The sequence below is a fragment of the Equus quagga genome, chromosome 2 (genome assembly GCF_021613505.1).
Source record: "Equus quagga isolate Etosha38 chromosome 2, UCLA_HA_Equagga_1.0, whole genome shotgun sequence".
Classification (NCBI taxonomy): Eukaryota; Metazoa; Chordata; class Mammalia; order Perissodactyla; family Equidae; genus Equus; species Equus quagga.
Window position 1 is genome coordinate 64,094,909 of NC_060268.1, and position 20,045 is coordinate 64,114,953.

Consider the following 20,045-nt stretch of genomic DNA (forward strand, 5'->3'; position numbering starts at 1 on the left):
TCCATGTCATGAAATATACATTTATGTCATCAAATATTGAGCAATTCAAAATGATTCTGAAGGTGCTTTGGTTCATGGTCTGGCCAATAGGCAATACTTTGCTGATGGAGAGAAAGAGATTAAGCAGACTGGCCAAGTTTTTGTGGTCTGCAGCTTCCAATTCTGGTAACTGCCACCAGGTTAATTAGCATGGCTTCTGGCTGAAGCCTCGTTGTAGCTTGGCTTTGCATAGGTGTGGTTAATTGAGGAACAGGACATTTAGCCCGCTTGTTCTGGTCTGTTTCCGTATGAAAACCTACAACCCAGCAGCTCATCTCTGGTTTCTGATGATAGCCGGGGTGGGTGGTCAGTGCTCTGGGCTCTCTTCCTATCTCACTTTGGGACCTTGGGATGCCACTTCTCCGGTCCTCGGTTTCCTCATCTATAAATTGAAGGGGTTGGATTTGGTTCTCTTCTGCTCGAACGCTATGTGTTAAGGAATTTGGAGTGAGATTGAGGCTTGGGTGTGGCTCTTCATTGCTGCTGCACAGTCTGGTGCCTGGCTGGCGGCACCAGTATACCTGAGGGAGCAATTCAACCATGTCTTCCTGGGCCTGTTTCCCCACCCTCCCACTGGGGTGAGGCCAAAGAATCTGTATTTTTAATAAGCTCCTTAGCAAGTCTTTCTCATTGCAAGGTTGGTGCCTTCTCCCAAGTCACCCAACTGATCACATCCTAGTCGAACTCTGGTTCTGGCCAAAGGGTTGTAAAAAGCAGCTTAACCCCAAATCCTTCATGGAGACAGCTGGTATTGCTGGAAGCCTACCTGGTTCTGGCTTTAGGGACGCTAGCAGCTTGGCTTCCACCGCCCTTGGAGACAGCCTTCCCTGGCTTGTCAGCTTCTCACTGGTTGTCAGAGTTCAGCCCACCCTGCCCGTCCACCTGGCCCTTTTATCCCCACCAGTTTCCATCACGTTCTATTTCATATGGCTTCCTGCTCCATATGGTTTGGCTCAGGCTGCAGCAAGGTTATGACCACCCTGGTGTTTGTACCAGCAGCCTCCCCAGACTGTCCTTTATCAAGAGGAGACATTTTTTCTTCCATCTCGCTCTATTCCTCCCTCTGTTCCCTCATCTTCCAGAAGACCTGGTGTTTCTGATACATACAGTAGATTTCTTTGTAAATCCTTCAGACTTTGAGCTATCTCCTTAGCCATTCGTTCCAGAGACTTCTTATACACAAGGCTTTTAATATTTAAGGGGCCAGATTCCTTTCCCTTCTGATTATTAAAACACACATTCATGCACACACAGCCCACACTTAAACTGAGTGTAGCTAGCTTTAAAAAAGCTAGGCCATACTTTATCCACGATTTGAATGAGAGATTCTAATCTTATTTTATTTCACATTTATTTTTTTTATGTCACACTTTGCTCATATTTACCATTTATAAATAAGAAAGAAATAAGCCAGAGGGAGCTGGATATTTTCTTTGAGTAGTCTAGTGTATCAGAATCACCTGGATAATTTGATAAAATACAGATTCCTGGACCTCATCCCAGATTTTCTGAATAATAATCCTTGGAGGAGGGATCCAGGCGTTTGCATTTCCCATGAGATCTCTGAGTGATTCTTTTGCATGCAAAGGCTGGGAGCTTCTGCGTTAGATGGCGGAGAGAATTTAGACAAGATAGGGTTCATGCTGAGATGCAGCCTGGTGGGCACCAGACTTCTTGGAGTTAAATCCAGCCTCTGCCCTCCCAGGCTGTGTGGCTCCTCCATGCCTCAGTTTGTTCGTCTGTGAAAAATCTGCAAAACTAGCATGTTTACCTCATTGTTTGTTGTGAGGATTAAATGAGTTAATATGTATCCTATGTTTACAGCAGCGCCTGCACGTGCTAAGGGCTCCGTACAGGTTTGCTGTGAATATTATCCCATGTGGGAATGGCACAAACAAAGTCAAACAGATGGAAGTGGATGACCTCTTTGAGGGAGGGGAGCAGACCTATTTGTCAGGAGCAGAAGGTTTAGGTTAGTGGTTTTCAAATTTTGGTGTACAAAAACAACCTGGGGGACTTGTTAAAATTTTAGTGTCTTTCCAAAGATTCTGACTTAGAACGTGTGCTATGAAGCCTTGGGATCTGCATTTTGAATTTTTGTTGTAGGCGATCAGCAAATTTTCAGAAACCCTGTTTTTGGTAGAGGAGGGCTAGCACATAAACTTGGAGAGGTCTCCTCGGCCTTGACTGTGGCTGCGAGAAGAAATGGACACTAACTGGCTCTTTGCTGTCTGCTTTATTAGGTGTGCCCAGAAAGCAGTAGAAGTATCCGGGAGGTACAGTGTGCATCCTACAACAACAAGCCGTTCATGGGCCGGTTTTATGAATGGGAACCATTTGCAGAAGGTAAGAATAGACCCAGCCCTGCCCATAGGAATAATTTTTGTCTTTTCTCCAACTCTGTTGCCTTGTGGTTGATTTTGGAGGAATTGACTTGATCCTGGCTAGAGTGACAATACAGGAGAAAGTGTGACCCCAGGGCACAGGGGAACCTGCAGGGGTCTTTACTAAAGATAGGTAGCTCAGGTGACACCTGGACCATCAATCAGATGGATGAGGTGTTGATAGAAACAAGCAGCCTCCGAGGATGGCAGACCGAGTGGGACAGAACAGCGTTCAATGAACAGGTTGGAGCAAGAGGCTCAAATTAAGGTTGTCAGGAGTGAGTGGGCATGGAGGTTCCCTTTTCCTTGGTTCCTGCTACAGGGGCTGGTGTGGTGGCTTAAGAGAACATGTAGGGTTTTAGGGTTGACACTTGTTTGGCTTTCACTGTGGAGGACCTTGCACGCCATTTCCAAAGATGAAGTGTGGTAGGCAGACATTGTCCCTGGGACCAAGGTTCCTGCCATTTCAAAATGGCAGAAGATCCAGTTTTGGCAGGAGTTGTCAGTACTGCTCTGGATCCTGGAGTCACCTTTCTTTGTTGAAACCTAGATGATAACATGGCTTCTGGACTGAGAAATGTTAAGTTCTGAAATATTTCTTCCCATCACAGAGAAAGTGGGCTCCAAAGTGGTGATGGATCAAGCAAAACTTGTAGGATTCAATACTGACAGCCAAGTTGGCCAGAAAGAGTCCAGCTGTCCTCAGTGTCCAGCTGGAGAGCTCTGCCCAGCCTCAGCCCAAGGCAGTGGCTGGGGCAGGTGGTGTTGGCCAAAACCCAGAGTGCAGAACACTGCTGCTATGTCCAGGATCTAGAGAAATTGTCTTGGGAGAGAGCTTGATAGTGAGTTGTGTTGATTTCATTACAGAATCAATGCTTGGGGAAGCCAGACTATGGAAGGTCCTGTCTAGGTGGAAGCCCTCGGGGAGGAGAAGGGAGGATTGATGTCTGCTCTGAAATTGGATGCAAAATTGTTTTTGTCTGTGCATTTTTCTCAGAGGAGAGTCTGTAGCTTCTAGTGGATTCTCAGAGTGGTCCTATGACCTCAAAATTGTTAAGAACTAACTTGACTGAAAAATTGGGGCTATCAGATCCAAACAAGAAAGATGAGTAGATGAAACATAGAGCCAGTTGGATGCAAAAATGAAGGTGGCTAAGAAACTGGAGGGTGAACTAGGGAAGGAAGCCTGAAGTGAATTTTTGATGTTGTAGATCACAGCTTGGTCCAAACACTTTTCATTCTTCAAAGCATGATGTTAAATGCCAGGTGGTATCCTGATGTGATCCTGGAACAGAAAAAGGCTATTGGTGGAATACCTGCTGAAATATGCATAAAGTGTAGAGTTTAGTTACAAGTATTGTACTGGTGTTAATTTCTTAGTTTTTTGTTGTTGAGGAAGATTGGCCTTGAGCTAACATCTGTTGCCAGTGTTGCTCTATTTTGTATGTGGCTCACCACCACAACGTGGCTGCCAACACATGGTGTAGGTCCATGCCCAGAAACTGAACTTGGGCCACCAAAGCGGAGCACGCCAAACTTAACCACTAGGCCATGGGGCCAGCCCCAATTTCTTAGTTTTCATAAATGTGCCGTGGTTTTATAAGATGTTAACATTAGAGGAGGCTGGGTGAAGAGCATACAAGAACCCTCTGTACTATCTTTGCAGCTGTTCTATAACTCTAAAATGATTTCAAAATGAAAACTTTTAAAAGCGGCATTGTGTTCCCAGTTAGCAACGTCTTACATGCATTCTGATGAAGACAATGTCTAAGACTTGCTTCATGTGGGTGAGGAAGAGTACACTGGGTTGAATAGCATCCTTCTTGGAACCTCAGAATGTGAGCTTATTTGGAAATAGAATCATTGCAAATGTAAACAGTTGAGATCCTGCTAGAGTAGGGTGGGCTCTTAATCCGGTAGGAATGGTGGTCTTATAAGAAGAGGAGAAAACACACAGACATACAGGGAGAACGCCAAGTGACTATACAGTCACAGAGACTGGAGTAATGTGTCCACAAGCCAGGTAACACCGAGGATCACCGAGGATTGCCAGCAACCACCAGAGGTTGGAAGAGGCAAGAAAAGATCCTTGCCTAGAGCCTTCAGAGAGAGCGAGGCCTGCCGATGCTTTACTTTTGGACTTTCAGCTTCCAGAACTGTGAGAATAAATTTCTGTCGTTTTAAGCCACCCAGTTTGTGGTATTTTGTCATGGCAGCCCTAGGAAGAGACTCCAACGAGGAAGAAACTAGGTACTGATTTGATTGCGATCTACCCACATGAGGAGGTCACCAAGTGGGGTTGCTCTGACCAACAGCAGGAGATGCCCAGAGAAGTGAGGCACATGTGCAAAGTGAGTGACCACCTGAGGGATCTAGGCAGTGCTTCTCAGGCTTAGCTGCTCATTAGAATCACTGAGAAGCCTTCTAGAAATGCTGATACCTGGGCCCCACCCCTAGGGACTGTGATTTAATTGGTCTGGAGTGCAGCCTGTGCAACAGGATTTTTTTAAGATCCCAAGTGATTCTGATGGGCAGCTGGGGTTGAGAACCTCTAATCCAAGAGGAAGTCAGGATCCAGAAGAGGTGACAACTCTAGCCTAAATTAAAGTACAGAATCACGGGTGTTTCATAAACTGTAAAATATATTCTTGTGTCAGGACCACGGTCTTGTCAGTACACATTTAGAAAAGTAACCCTGTCTTTTGTCTCAGCCACACCCTGCTTTATTGCTAGCCATGGATAATAGCTTTATTGTGATTAACTGGAGGAAAGGTGAAATCCTCCAGTAGTACACTGTGCACTCTATTGCTTCCCCTTGAGCAGAAGCCTGTTGCCAGACCTTCTCTGCATAGCTTGGGGTGGTCATTTGCCAGCCACTGTTATCCCAGACCTGATCCTGTCAAGCCCTAGTAGACTCAGATCTGGTATCAAAAGCCCTATGAGTGCCACAAAGAACACTCGTGCTGATATTTTCATGTATTACAAATATGCCCTGTGGATGCCCACTATTTTTGGGTTTATGTATGATTCTGCGCTTTATCTTCTTTTGTTTGCCGTGATTTGCGCTGGATTTTAAGTGTGAATACTGCAGGAATTTTTTTTTTTTTTTTGATAACAATTGGTTTAACTTTTTATTTTGGAAAATTTGAAACATATGTAAAAGTAGAGAGAATAGTATAATTGTATAATAATAAGCTCCTGTATACTCATCACTTAATTTCAGTGGTTATTAACTCATGGCCAGTCTTTTTCATATATATCTCACTTGCTCTTTCCCACCCAGATTATGGGGAACTATTTGAATTCACATTATATAGCATCATTCACTGATGGACCTATTAATTAGAACTCTTGGTTGTAAGTGACAGAAACCCAACCTACATACATTTAAACAAGAACAATGCTTTTTTTTTTTGGTGAGGAAGATTAGCCCTGAGCTAACATGTGTGCCAATCTTCCTCTATTTTTTGTATGTGGAATGCCACCACAGCATGGCTTGATGAGTGGTTTGTAGGTCTGCTCCCAGGATCTGAACCCGCAAACCCCAGGACACCAAAGTGAAGCACATGAGCCCAACCACTATGCCACCAGGCCAGCCCCAAGAATAATATTTTGGGTCATGTTACTAGGAAGTCCAAGAGGTGGACTGAGCTTCAGATAGAGCTGCATAGGGATTCATTAACATTAGGACCCTACATTTCTCTGTATTTCTCCATCTCTTGGTTCTGTTTACTTACTTCTCAGGTGTGTGGGCAGGCTTACATGGCTTTGAGCTTGCAGTCATAGTGGGAGAGACTCTCTCTCACCTAGTGTTGTGGATTGAACTGTGTCCTCCAAAAAGATGTGTTGAAGTCCTATCTCTGGTACCTATGATTGTGGCCTTATTTGGAAATAGTGTCTTTTCAGGTGTAATTAAGATGCAAGTTAAGAAGAGGTCATACTGGAGTAGGGTGGGCCCTTAATTCAATATGACTGGTATCCTTAAAAAAGAGAAGAGACACAGAGACTGACGGAGAGAACCCCAGGTGACAACACAGGCCCAGAGACACAGGGAAGGTGGCCATGTGATGACCAATGCAGACATTAAAGAGATGTACCTGTGAGTCAAGGTTTACCAAGGGTTGTGGGTAACCACCAGAAACCAGGAAGAGGCATGGAAAGATTCTTCCCCAGAGACTTCAGAGGGAGCACGGCCCCGTCAACACCTTGATTTTGAATTTCTGACCTCCAGAACTGTCAGAGAATAGATTCCTGTCGTTTTAAACCATGCAGTTTATGGTAATGTGTTATGGCAGCCTAGGAAACCAGTGACGGTTTCAATCTCAGAAAAACCAAACTTTGGTCTTGCGTGGATCATATTCCCATCCCTGGACCTGAGTTCCGGGCATGGGGGTACTCAGGCTAGCTCAGGTCATGTGACCAACCCTCTGGCTGGGGACCCATGTCACATGAAGCGGAGATGGGCAAGTGGGAATCGGGACAGACAGAAAAATAGCATCTTCTACAAAAATCATTCTATACTCCTTAACCATAAGCCACTGAAATTTTCAGTGAGCCAAGTAGAATCCTGGTGTATAGAAAAATGCAAAATAGCAGCAGATTAGAGAAATTAGCTGTCTTCTACAATGTGTTACTTTACCTAGAAAATTCAGCATTCTTTTAAAGTATTTATTGACGTTAATTTGTCTCACATGCCTAGGAGAGGAGGAGCCTATGGTCACTGAAGCTGCATTTACTTTGGCTTTGTTTAAAGAATTCTTTTTGTTGCTAAGATCGTTTTCTTGATTTTGCTCTTCTTCCTCTTAAATGAGTCCCAGGCTGACCAGTGGGAGGAAGATGCTGTTAATGTTTCTGCAGGATGTTCATGCTTTACGGCTGGATTTTGCATTGGGCTCTTGGTTTGGTTTGGATGTCTGCTGCTATCCGCATGTGCCTGCTTAGGGAAACAGCTGGACTCATTCAGTCCAGTGCCGCATAGAATAGTAAAAGTGGAGGACATTCTCTGATAAACACATTAATTTCACCACATGCTTCTTCCTAGGCCTTTAATCGCATTTCCTGGATATGTTGATCTATCCTTAGATAATGCCTCTAGGAATTTTTCTCATAGCCTTGGACCTAATATTGTAAAGATGATGGAAGTGGAATTCTGGTGCCCATGTGTTCCTGTTTACTGAGGACAGTGATGGTTTATGCCTGTCACCCTAGTCCCATTTCACTCAGAACCACTTTGGACAATAAATTATATGGTCAACCTAGCTAGAATGGGACACTTTAATAGGAAGACTCTTGGTTAGATGTTGACATTGGAGAAAATTGTACCTGTTTTTATGCCTCCAGTATTGGGCCGGGCAGCAGTAGAGTCTACAGTTTTGCTGGCTCACTGTGGGCTGTGCAGCCGCAGGTATCAGTCTCAGTCAGTCCAGGGGACAGCTTTGTGCTTGCATAATTGAGTGCACTGTGTGGCCCTGAGAGCTGAACTAAACTGAGTGGAAATCTAAAAGCCAGAGGTGAGGCTGAGTCAGAAATTCGAGGTTGCCAACTGGTCACGTGAATAGGGCCATTGTATCTGTCAGGAGTGACTAGCTTACGCAGCAGTAAAAAAGAACCCCAAACCTAAAGAATTAACAGAACAAAAGTTTGTCTCTTGCCCATGCTACATGTATAATCTAGTATATGTTCTGCCCAGTCAGGGGCCCAGGCTGATAGAAGCTGCATCTCAGCTTAGGCTTCTGCTGACGCAGGGAAGAGGAACAAGTGAATCATGCACAGGTTCTTGAAGCTTCTGCCAGAAATGATACCTGTTGCTTCTGCTCACATCTCATTGGCCAAAGCAAGTCACATGTCACACGCATCTTCAGAGGCAGCAGGGAGGTACCATCCCACCGTGTGCTCAGAGGAGGAGAAATGAAATGTCTGTCACCAGCCATGACCAGCACAGGCAAGAAGCTCTGACAAAATTCCCTGCAGGCTTTCCTTGTGAGTCCAGGTGACTTTTACTAGAGTGTTTGCAAGAATAGTAGATTTTGCTCTAGGGAATATTAAAGATGCCATGCTGTCTCTAACAGCCACCGGGCCTGGAGCCTCTTAGATCAAGTTCTTCCGCCTGATGAAAGCTCTGAGGGGCAGAGATGGAATGTTGGTGCCCAGGTGACCAAGGGTGCTGCTGATTGCTTCACCAGTCCCGCAGTCTGCCCTGGCACGGACACCACGCTGGAGCGTGGGGCAAGGGCTGTCAGATAAAAACACGGACAGTGATATCGAAACTGTGAGGCAGGAGGGAGGAAGGCTTAGGACCAAGCACTGGTGGACCCGGGGTTAGGAAGTTCATGTTTTAATGAAGCAGCTTCATTCCTAGGGGCCTGGCATTCTCACTCCCCCGGCCCACCCCTCCTGCACAGACAGTCCATAGCCATTAGGAACCTTTCAGAGTAGACAGGGCAGGCCTGAGGGAAACGAGAGGAGTAGTCCAGTAATACCCCCCCCCCCCCACCAGACCGGTTCTTGAACTCTCTTATACACGTCTAGGAATAGCTGACAAGACTAGGCCGTGTTTGTTTAGGGTATGAGCATAGCACTGAGAACAAAGCAAGATCCTGAGGGCAACCTCTTTGTGAAAACAGAACAGTCATTTCAGTTTTGTACAAGTTGAGTTTGACTGAATCGCAGCATTGCTGGTAAACTCTGAAGTTTAAGGGAGATATCTTAGGGTTGAAGACCTGTATTTGAAGTCGTTGGCCTTGGTGTGATAATTAAAGCCACCACGATGGGTAAGATGTTCAGGAAAGTGTAGAATGGTGAGGCCAGAGAACCAAGGGGGGAGCTCTGGGGGATGTCCACCTTAAAGAAGCAGGGAACGAGGCTCAACCGGTGGAGGAGCCTGAGAAGACATAGCACCCAGGCATTGTAATGCCTTGTATCATCTCTTACATTAATAAAGTCTATTGTGGTTTATAAAGTTCTCTTATGACATATACCACAATGAGGAACAAAAGAGACAATAGAAATTGCTTGTGTTTACTGAGCACTTACTACATGCCAGGCACAGTTATAAATGCTAACTCATTTAATCCTCACAGCAACCCTGTGAGGTGGGTAGTATTATCAGCCTCATTTTACAGAAGAAGCAGAGGTATAGAATAATTAAATAAGTTGCCCAAGCTCACCCAGCTAGTAAGTGATGGAGCTGGGTTCAAACCTTAGAGTCTGGCTATAGAATCTGTACTCTCAATGTGTGTGGAAGCCAGGAGAAGAATTGTACAGTTGAGAGTATTCAAGACCAGTCTTCAGGTACCTGTTTTCATTGTAAAAACTATCTGAGTCATTAAAGTTTAGCTCTTCTGAAAAAAAAAAACAAAGAGAGAGAGAGGAGATCAACACAGCTGAACACTGCAAGGGGTCAAGGAGAGATTGAGACCCGAGGAAATGAGACTAGAATGGGCTGTCGAGAACTATGGGAAAGAAATTAGGGATGGTATCCAGTAAGTGTAGCTAGCTCTTTTTTTAAAAAAAAAAAAAAAAAAGCTGTGAAGAAGGCATATTGAGAGTGTTTGCCAGTTTGAGGGGAGAGAGAGAGGTTTGTCTAGAGTAGTAGAGAAATGAGGATGTGTGTAGATTGACAGAATGAAGCTTGTAGAGAGAGTAAGGGGTTAATAGAATGGTATCTGTGAACCTACGCTATCCCAGAAGAATAGATGGAAAGTAGGTATTTTTTTCCCTCCTGGGAAAGTGTGTTATTACTTCTCCACAAGCTATTATAGAAAGCTTCTTCACCATTTAATAAAATTTCATTTACTCAAGAGAAATAAAAGCAATCACATATTCCTAAAAAAGATTTGTTTAAGAATGTTCACAGCGGCTTTTTTCGTAATAGCCCCAAACTGGAAACAACCCAAATATCCATGAACAAGGGACTGAATAAACAAACTCTGGTACATTTATACAAAGGAGTATTACTCAGCAATAAAGAAAAGAGCAGTCTACTAATACATATAACAACCTGAATGAATTTCAGAAATGTTCTGTTGAGCACAGTAAGACAGATAAAGAGTACATACTGTCTGATTCCATTCACATGGTATTCTAGAACAGGACAAATTAGGCTGTGGTGATGGAAATCAGAACAGTGTTTGCCTATGGAGTGGAGAAGGATTATCTGGCAAGGGGTATGATGGAGCTTTCTGGAGTAATGTTAATGTTCTATATCATGATTGGCATGGTGTTAGACAGGTGTATACAGTTGTCACAACCTATCGAACTGTACACTTGTGATCTGTGTGTTTTATTTTATATAAATTATACTTTAAAAAGCCTGTTATTCTCTTTCCCCTTCTCTGTCTCTGTCTCTCTAATTCCTGAAAGTGACATTTGAAGCCAGTATAAATTTCACCATTGTAGAACTATTCTAAGGCTTGCTGGTTTCTTTCTTTCTCTCTCTCTTGTTCCATTTTATTTTAAATACTCTTTCTTACTGAACATGGAAGAGGAAGAGAATTTTAGGGAGAATGGACTCATACACAAAGTATCATTTTTAGAATCATTTAGGATCAAAGGGCTTTGTTGGGCCTAGAAATCTTTAGATGGGTCCAGAGTCTCAGGAAGCAAGGTGGACATCTGTATTAGTTAGCATTCCTTTTTTTTCTTTTTTTTTTTTGCAAGCAACAGACACTAGTTTAGGATGAGTCAAACACAAAAGGATTTTACTGGAAGGATATCCAGGAGCTTAGAGAATCAACAGAAAGTGTGCAGAACCAGGCTCGGTGAAAGACAGAAACTGAGGAAGCTCTGGGCGTCTAGGTGGACAGAGCTGACGGTCTTACTTGCGTGCTGCTGCTCCAATAGATAAATTATAACAGGTTTCTCCATCCAAGGTTCAAAGCCCTGGAAGTAAGAGCCTGATTGGCTTGGTGTAGGCCACATTACCCACCCCTCGGCTGGGGAAGTGGGGGTGGGAGGAAGGAAAGTGAAGGGGTCCTGATTGACAGTCTCGCTGAGACTCACACAGAGGAGGAGAACTGATTCCCAAAAAGGAAATCTAGATGTTGAACCACAAGAGGGGAGAGTGGATCCTGGATGGCCCAAAACAACCAATGTCCATGACAGAAACTTACGGCAAGTCAGGGTGCCCACCTGGCTTGTCAGCTCTCATTTCATCAATAAGTTTACAGGGCTTTTAACACCTTTGAGGGATTACTGGAACTGGAATATAACACGATTGTCACTCTTTCCTTCCTCTCATTGTGTTTACATTTCTGAGGATTTCTATAGATAGACCTCCTTATGTATGTCTGACATGTGACTGTGTGGGTCCCCTTTGCTCCCAGACATTATTCTGGCATAATTAAGGTTGACCAAGTTACATTTACATGGGGCATGGGAGAGGCTGGGCTTCTGGCGTGCTTTACCCCATTGCATCCTGTGTCAGGGAGTGACCTCAGGGAGAAGTGAAGGGGGTTAGTACTGATTCTGTTCCCTCCCCCTGGTTTCCATAATCACTGTCATTAGTTTAGCTCTCTTGCTCCCCAGTGGGATTATATATGTGAAATGCTTCTAGAACATGTCTAGTTTTTGTATCCACACTGTGTTTCTCTCTATATCTGAAGAGTAAGGAGAATGTAGGATGGAACAAATGGTTATCATACATCTCTGTAAGTCTTTTTGCTGGGAAATGGAGGATTTGGAAGAGGAAATATTGTTTGAGGGAGAAAATTTCCCCTGCTCTAGGGTATTCTGGAAGGTGTAAATGATTCGTGTAAAAGCAGCTTCTTTCCTGGCACTTGAATCAGTGTCATTCTGGGTAATTAGTAAAGAAAAGCCTCAGGATATATTTCAACATCTAATAAGCAGATTAGTCTAAATATGAGTAATTTTAAGGATTTGAAACCAAGCATAGAGCTTAAACTCATTGCAAAATATTAAATAATGAGACCCAATCCTGTCGTTTTATTACCTCCCAAGGTGGGAGTCATCAGCCCGCTCCAAGACAAGCCAATAGTCAAGAGGCGAGGAGGTAGGAGAGAAAGGGATTTTTATTACAGCTTGCTAGCAAGGAGGAAGATGGCCGACTAATGTCCAAAAGAACCATCTTAAGGGGGCACAGAATCTTGAAGCAGTTATATAGGCCAGTGGATTATAGGGGAGGAGGTTAGGAAATGTTGAACTTCCTGGTGTTGCAGACTGGGAGTTGTTATATCAGATCTTTGCATTGTCATGGATATCAGCATAGAATCTCTGTCTAGAGGCCATCACCTTCCTGGAAAATTCAAAAGAACAAAGTTACCATCTTATTGCAGCTGGGAGGGGCCAGAAAATCTGCAGACCCTGCAAATCCTCCAAGACAGACCCTTACTTATCTAGGCAAACTAAAGCAGAGATTCAAAGGGGCTGGTGAGTCAGAGTTATTCATGGTTCCAACATGGCTTTCTTCTATAAGATGGCTTCCCTTACGCTAACTTTTGACTGTGCCTGTATCAGTTAGCTCAGTGGTGCTGATAGTTTCTCTCTTCTGAGAAGTTCAGCTTTCTGCAAAGCTTGCCTCAGTCCTTGTACCTAGCATGGCTGGCCAGGATACGCAACGTCAGATGTCACTACGTGTTCCTGTTACAGATGCAGGAACAGAGATGAAGGGTTGGATGGTCTGCCCCAGATCATAGAATAAAATAGAAGAGTCAAATGAAAGGAGAAGTTACATAACAACTGCCTGCTGAGCTGAGAGCTGTCGTTTGCCGCAGGGGCTACGAAAGAATTTCTCCCTCCATGTAACCAAGCCATGACCAATTCATTTCCTTTAAAAACAAACGTGTGTTTTTACATCAAGACTACTAAGACTTTTCCAGGAAATCCTGCGACTCTGTCTTAATCCCTTGTAGCACAGTTCTCTCACTCTCTGAGCAAAGGTCTCTTATTGTAAATTGGTAGGGGTGTGTCCCGAGGGAGTGGTCAGGACATTTTGCTGCACCTTGCCTGGACTTTGAGAATTTACTAGTGGGCCAGTACCAAGAGGTGTTTAGAGTTAGAGGGTTTAGAGCTAGAAAGTATTCAATGATTATGCAATTTATATTTAAATTGTAAATTCAGTCCATTCTTTGCATATTTATCAGAGAAATTCTCCCTCATCTGCATAATCCCTCCCCCAAGCCATTAAACAGCAACCATACCTGTCAGTCTCCATTTCCTAGAAATTTCAGTGAGAACATTTGTAGATCAGTGGGACTCTTTTACAAAGGATTAGAAGAAAGCTCTGTTGAACATCTGTGGTCGGGGTGGGAGGAGGGGAGAGAGAGTGCATCAGCACTCCGTCTTTCCCCTGGTGGCCTGCTTTACCTGCCTCCTCATACTGTCTGAACTCTGCCTCAACACATTCTTATAATGCCACTGTAGTTCACCCTGGAATGATTATTTATTGCCTAGCTACCTTTTGGAACCACATTGAAGGATATGTCCAGGGTCCTCCTTCAGATATTTGAAAGCAGCCATGGTGTCACCTGGAATCTTGTCTTACTAGCCTGCTGAATATTTCTGTTTCCTTCACTTGATTCCCTGTATATTGGAGCATGCTCCTTGTTTATCATCCTGGCTGTTTTTAGAATACAGTCATATGCTGCATAACGACATTTTGGTCAACGACGGACTGCATATACAACAGAGGTCCCATGAGCTTAGCACCATATAGTCTAAGTGTGTAGCAGCCTCTTCCCTCTAGGTTTTTGTACACTCTGTGATGTTCACACAACGAAATCGCCTAACAACATATTTCTCAGAACCTAACCCCATCGTTATGTGACGCATAACTGAGTACTGAGTACGTGAGTCATAACAAACAGATCTCCTAGCCTGTGCCAGCTCTGGCTGAGCATCCCTCTGATGTGCTGGGCTCAGGAACAAGGAGTGTCATTGGGGTTGATGAGTGATGTCTGCATAGGTGTGGGGAGGGAAATGGCAGCATAGACGCTGCCTCTTTGCTGGCTTTACAGTTTTTCAGTCTTTCAAATTGTAGTTACATGGGTGCCCATTAACCCTGTTAGTTGCTTGAAAATTTGGGGTGAGTCCCTATTCTTTTTTGAACAGAGATGAGACTTAAATGATTGACAGAGTTTGCCAAGCATTGCGTAGGTCTCACTACAAATGCCTGTATGAAGTTTCTGATTTTAAAAAACAGTAATCATGGAAATGATGCAAATAAATATGATGAACACAGATCATTGTACATTAAAGCTAAAATGCGTTCACATTTAAAATGTAAATAAAACCAAACGATATGTAACTGATTATAATTTTCAGAAAGAAGACTTTAGGATGGCTGAAATGGTTGGAGGCAGGCCTGATTTCCCACAGTGACCCTTTCAATTCAGGATTCTTTCAGGGGCACAGTATATCTGGAGGGGGAGGAACTAAACCAAGGATAATTTCTAAAAACTGGTTTGTCTGGGGCTGGCCCCGTGGCCGAGTGGTTAAGTTCGCGCGCTCCGCTGCAGGCGGCCCAGTGTTTCGTTGGTTTGAAGCCTGGGCGTGGACATGGCACTGCTCATCAAACCACGCTGAGGCAGCGTCCCACATGCCACAACTACATGGACCCACAACGAAGAATATACAACTATGTACCAGGGGGCTTTGGGGAGAAAAAGGAAAAAAATAAAATATGAAAAAAAAAAATTCTTAATAAAAAAAAAAAAAACTGGTTTGTCTGATATCTATGTATTAAATAGGTTTCATTCTGCCTTTGGAATTGTATTTCCCATCTGCCTCTGGGGCTGTATCTACTGCAGCAAAACAAAATTAAAGTGGTGGCAATTTATTTGTATCTGAATTATCGTGATTCCAAACCCAGCTATCTTCAGCCTGAACCATGGAGACCACTTGTCGTCAGATCCTGAGTTCGCATTTGTCATTTTCATGCCTCTTTGCTGCAAACCTAGGCTGCACTAACAGCTAGTTATTTGAACCGACTCCTTTGAACCCGAATCCTTAGCAACTGAGTATATATTGGGATATATTTTTTAGATTCCTAATTGTGATATATATTACCTTGAAATATAAGCCTTTTGTTCATTCAACCGTTTCTGTTTGCATGGGAGAAATTTCTGGATTTTTGCTTTTCCCTCTCTTTTCTGTTCTGTGGCTGTCACTGCTCACTTCTCACCCCCTGATGGTGTCCAGTGATCTTTGGACTAAGGAAGACACACCTTTCTGGCCCTTTCTGTGCTGGGACTAAAACAGCACAGATTCTGTAGCCCCCTGGGGCAAAGCAGAAGCGGTCATCACTGCCTCATTGTATCCGGTTCAGCTCATCCTTCCGTGGGTAGTGCTTAGCTTTTTATCTGGATTTTTTTCTTCTCTCTTTTTGAGTTGCTAGCTAGATACATACACATGCTGACTACTACCACCACCACCACCAACACCCACTAATATCGCCTATGACGAATCCACCGTATAACTTTGTTGACAAACATCTGTTTGGATATGTTTAAATGGTTCAGAATGAAAACAGGGAAAGGACTTATATGAATTTTAGTTTTGAACTAAGGACTTTCTAAGCAGACAGAAGTTTTGTAAATGTAAGTTAATTAGCGCTTTGGAGCTGGTCAACAGAATTTACAACTCAAGATTGCTACTTAGTAATTAATAACAAGAAAAGTTTAGTAAATCAGTTCTCCATTGTATTCAGTTAATCTTTTTCTTTTCAACCTTGCTGCAGATGGTATTTCGTATGGAGGCAAGGAGGAGAACAGTGAGCAGTCACTGACTGGGGAGGGACTGCTATTGGGAGAGACTGAAGTACGATAGGTTACAGGCGTAGACAGAGCCAGGTATTACAGGGTCAGAGATGCCATGCAGACAAGCCTTGTCATGCATTTAGTGAGGCCAGAAGTCAACAGCAGAGTAGGGCAGGAGACTGGCAGGGCAACCATAGATTTCACATAGTTACTGAATGAATTTTTGCTTTACAATTTGATCGAGTGAGCTGAGTTGAGTTTTGTCCAGGGGAGTGATTTGAAGTTTGCATTAATCCCTGGAAACAGCTTTCATCTAAAGGCATCCTCCAGCGAATGATGTTGATTTTAAATTGAGCAGCCCATTAAAAATAGGTCAGATTTAAACAGGACAGTGGAGCTTTGGTTTGGGGAAAACTTGCAGTGACTAGTAAGCAGTGTCTCTGCTGTGATCGTTAGGCCTGCCATTGGGAAAGGGAGAAAATGGAGGGGGGGTTCTTACATTCCAGTCAGTTCGTGTAACCTCTTGATGCCAAAAGTTAGAAAGGAGAAGCGTATCAGATGCATACAGCCCAAATTCCATTTGTACTTAAGGTTATGTAACTGCTCATCTCGTAATACCTTTGGCCCTTGTCCAGTGAGCATGTAGATATTGGCAGCTTTGCGTGCTTAATAAAGCCCCATCGATCAGTCACGATGCCTTGTCCTACACCCAGTTGCCACGTTTGTTTAAGCTAGCTTTGGAAGTTGTATAAATAGCTTTAGCAACCTGCTCTCCCACCCATTGTGATAAATGGCACCTTCAAAAAATCCTTTGGCATGTTCTTAGAATGTGAAGGAGTAGAGCTTGATCCACTGACATTTACGATGGGTATCAGTCTCCTTCTGTTATCATCTCATGGCATCTCCAGTGGGGACCCTGGAGAGGCCTCTGGGGTATCTACTCCCACCCTGGATCCCTGGACCTCCGGAGCCTCTGCTTTTCAGAATCAGCTCGTGTGGTGTCCTGTCTCATGGAGCCTGGCGAGGGCTGCGCAGGGGCTGCCAAATGAAACTGGGCCTCTGGACTAGACAAGTGAATTCGAGTTCACACAGAATGGAAAGGCACACTTTTTCCCCTTAAAAAAAAGATTGCTACAACATGTTGGCATTGATTCATGTATCCACCTTTTGTTCTGTGTGAGAGATAGCCTTGGGGTGGCAGAAAGGACAATGAACAGAGGACACAACCCCAGGGGTACCAACTCCAGCTCCTTGGACCTCAGTAAGAAATTCCTTCTTCCTATCGTGAGGGTCCAGTGAGATGAAGTATATAAAGCACGTGTATAAAGGTTGTAAGTTCCGCTATTATGACTGAGTGCCTGCTACATGCATGGCATCCTCCAGGCAGATCCTGGAGGTGTGAGTAGGATGGGGCATTTGCAGATGTTGGGAGAGGCATTCCAGGCGGAGGGAACAGCACAAGCAAAGGTGCAAGGGTGGAAAACCCAGGATGTACTAAGGAAACATCAGGGCGTGTCCTTTGCCTGGAACAAAGAGTCTGTAAAGGGAAGATGTGCAGGATAAGGTTGGGCTTGGAGTTTAGGGCCAGATTATGGAGGGCCTCAAATAGGAGGCTAAGGAAATTGGACTTCATTTTCTAGGCAGTGAGGAGCTATTGGGGGTTTAAGCAGGGGAGTAACATGATCAGAGCTGAGCTTCAGGAATATTAATCTGGCAGCAAAATGCTGCAAAACCTCTTTGGAACAAGAAGGGGTATAAATAAATAAATAATTTGAAAATCTGGCAGTAGTGCTTTCAAATATGTTCTGAAACGTATAAGCTATATATTTTGAAATGATAATGTCTTTCTTGTTCCTTTTTTTTTTCCCTAATAGCAGCCAAATTCCTTTTTTGTTCTCTCTTCTCAGCGCTTCCTCCCTCCCTCCCTCTCTTTCTTTGTTTCTTTCTCTCACTTACTCCTTCACTCGCTCTTTCCCTCTCTCCTGCCTGTCATGGTTAGCGGTGTTTTGAGGGATCCAAACCCAGCCCGGGGTTGAGAGGTCCAGCACAGTGCTTCAGGAAGGTCCAGCTGCTGGGGCTCTGTGCCCGTGGTGCCAGCTGTGCCTGGGTTCCATTACCGAAGGCAGTGAAATCGTCCAACTTTGATTTTTACCAACCCCAACCATGCAAAATATAGGGATTTTGAATGAATAGGCAAATTCCTGTAATTCGTGTGGCCAATGTTTCTATAATCAAATTTTCTAGAGACGTCACCAGAAGTCTTAATTAACTAGTGTAACTCTTGGGTTAGCAAAAACAATGGAATTTCTATGGATTCTATAGTTACAGCCCATGTCCCTGCTCAAGCAAACTTAATAAATGTATTTAGATCCTAGATGTTCATGGATTTAACTTACAAGTTTTTCACTCTCTGTGAGGGAGTTCCCTTGAGGGTCCGAGGCACAAAGTTTGACTGCGATATGAATCTGAAAAGTCTGCTTTGCAAGATATGTGTATGGAAAAGGGTCATTTAGCTTTATTGTTCTCTACTTATTTGTGCATTTGCAACACGGCTCATTAAATAATTAGAAATTTTGTTCCTTTGAAAAATGGCTGTCAAGCGAGAGAGAAACCTGTAGTGAAGTTTGAAAGTATCATTAACTTGTAGTCTGTAACGTAAGGCTGTGAACAGGAAACTCACCCAACTCTCCATGGAAATGTGATTCGAGAGAAAGCTGGGAGCCTCTGTAAACATTTTTGTATTTGTGAATCTGGGAATTCAAGAAGGTTCCGGATATAGGCCTCAGGAATGTCAAGAGTCTGCTGTAAATCCAAATTCACAAAACAGATAAATTATTGAATGACTATTCAAATTGTAAAACAATTTTTCATTTGATTAAATATTTACTGCATGTTTACCCTAGAGAAGTCCTTTAGTAAATATAGTTGGTATTTGGTTTACAGAAATTCAGTGTCTACAGTTCCTTCTGGATACACGTATTATGATAAGTGGAATCCCCTTTTCATAGCATTAGGAAATTTCAAGATAACCGTTTCTCCATTTGAAAAATAAATTTGCATTTATGAAAGGTACTTGTTCAGTAATTATAGATTTTAGTTTTTAGCGAGAAGAAAGTTTGCATTATAAGGAGTTTAATTTTCAAAGCTGTTTGTTAACAAAGGTTCTTATTTGTTATACGCAGTGGTCACCATATTCTTTGCCCTTTGGCTTAGGCCCACATAGAATAGCTTTTAAAGCCCTGACTCTGATACTTACTTGCTTTGGGATCATAGGCCTCAGATTCTCCATCAATGAAATGGGGAAAATAGTAGTATCCCCCTCTGAGGTCTTTGGAAAAGATGAAATGCAATAATTAATGTGCCTTGTACCTAGAAGGTGCTCAATAAAGGTTAGCTATTACATTATTACTATTATTATTTTTCCAGTCCCAAAGACGAGTTCAGTTAACTCAAGCTGAGCAGTATTTTATTTCCAAATGAGGGTTTTTTTATTCAACTTTTGTTCGCTATCTAAACTGTTGTACATTTCCCAAAATAAGGAAATTTTTGGCGTCTAACTTAAACTACTGCTGTCTAGGAGACCCTGCCTTATCTGGTGCTTAGATTAAAGTGTTTTAAAGGTTCCCTGATTTATGAGATCCCTATCCATTGCACCATAGCCTAAGAAGGAAGTAAAAGAGGAAAAAGAGAGGAAGAGAGGGAGCTGTGTTACCTTTATGTAAATATTAGGTTGATCCTGGTTCTTGTCACAGTCCTATTTCTAGCAATAGCCTCTTGCCGGTGCAGTGGTGCGTTGGTTCCGACATAACTCTAAGCTCTGCTCCTTGACTTTGAAGGTCCACATGGGCTAACACCCATAACTTACCCATACTTTCTCTCCCAGCATTCCACTTTAGACACTTTCCACTCT

The 20,045-nt window shown here is 43.3% G+C and overlaps 1 protein-coding gene across 1 annotated transcript in view; it reads left to right on the forward strand.

Moving 5' to 3' along the window:
* LOC124235145 (thrombospondin type-1 domain-containing protein 4-like) overlaps nt 1-20,045 on the forward strand; it is a 342,518-nt gene that overhangs the window by 123,225 nt on the left and 199,248 nt on the right. Inside the window, exon 7 of the mRNA XM_046652754.1 lies at nt 2,283-2,385. Coding sequence (XP_046508710.1) covers nt 2,283-2,385 — 103 coding nt within the window. The remainder of the gene's footprint in view (nt 1-2,282; nt 2,386-20,045) is intronic.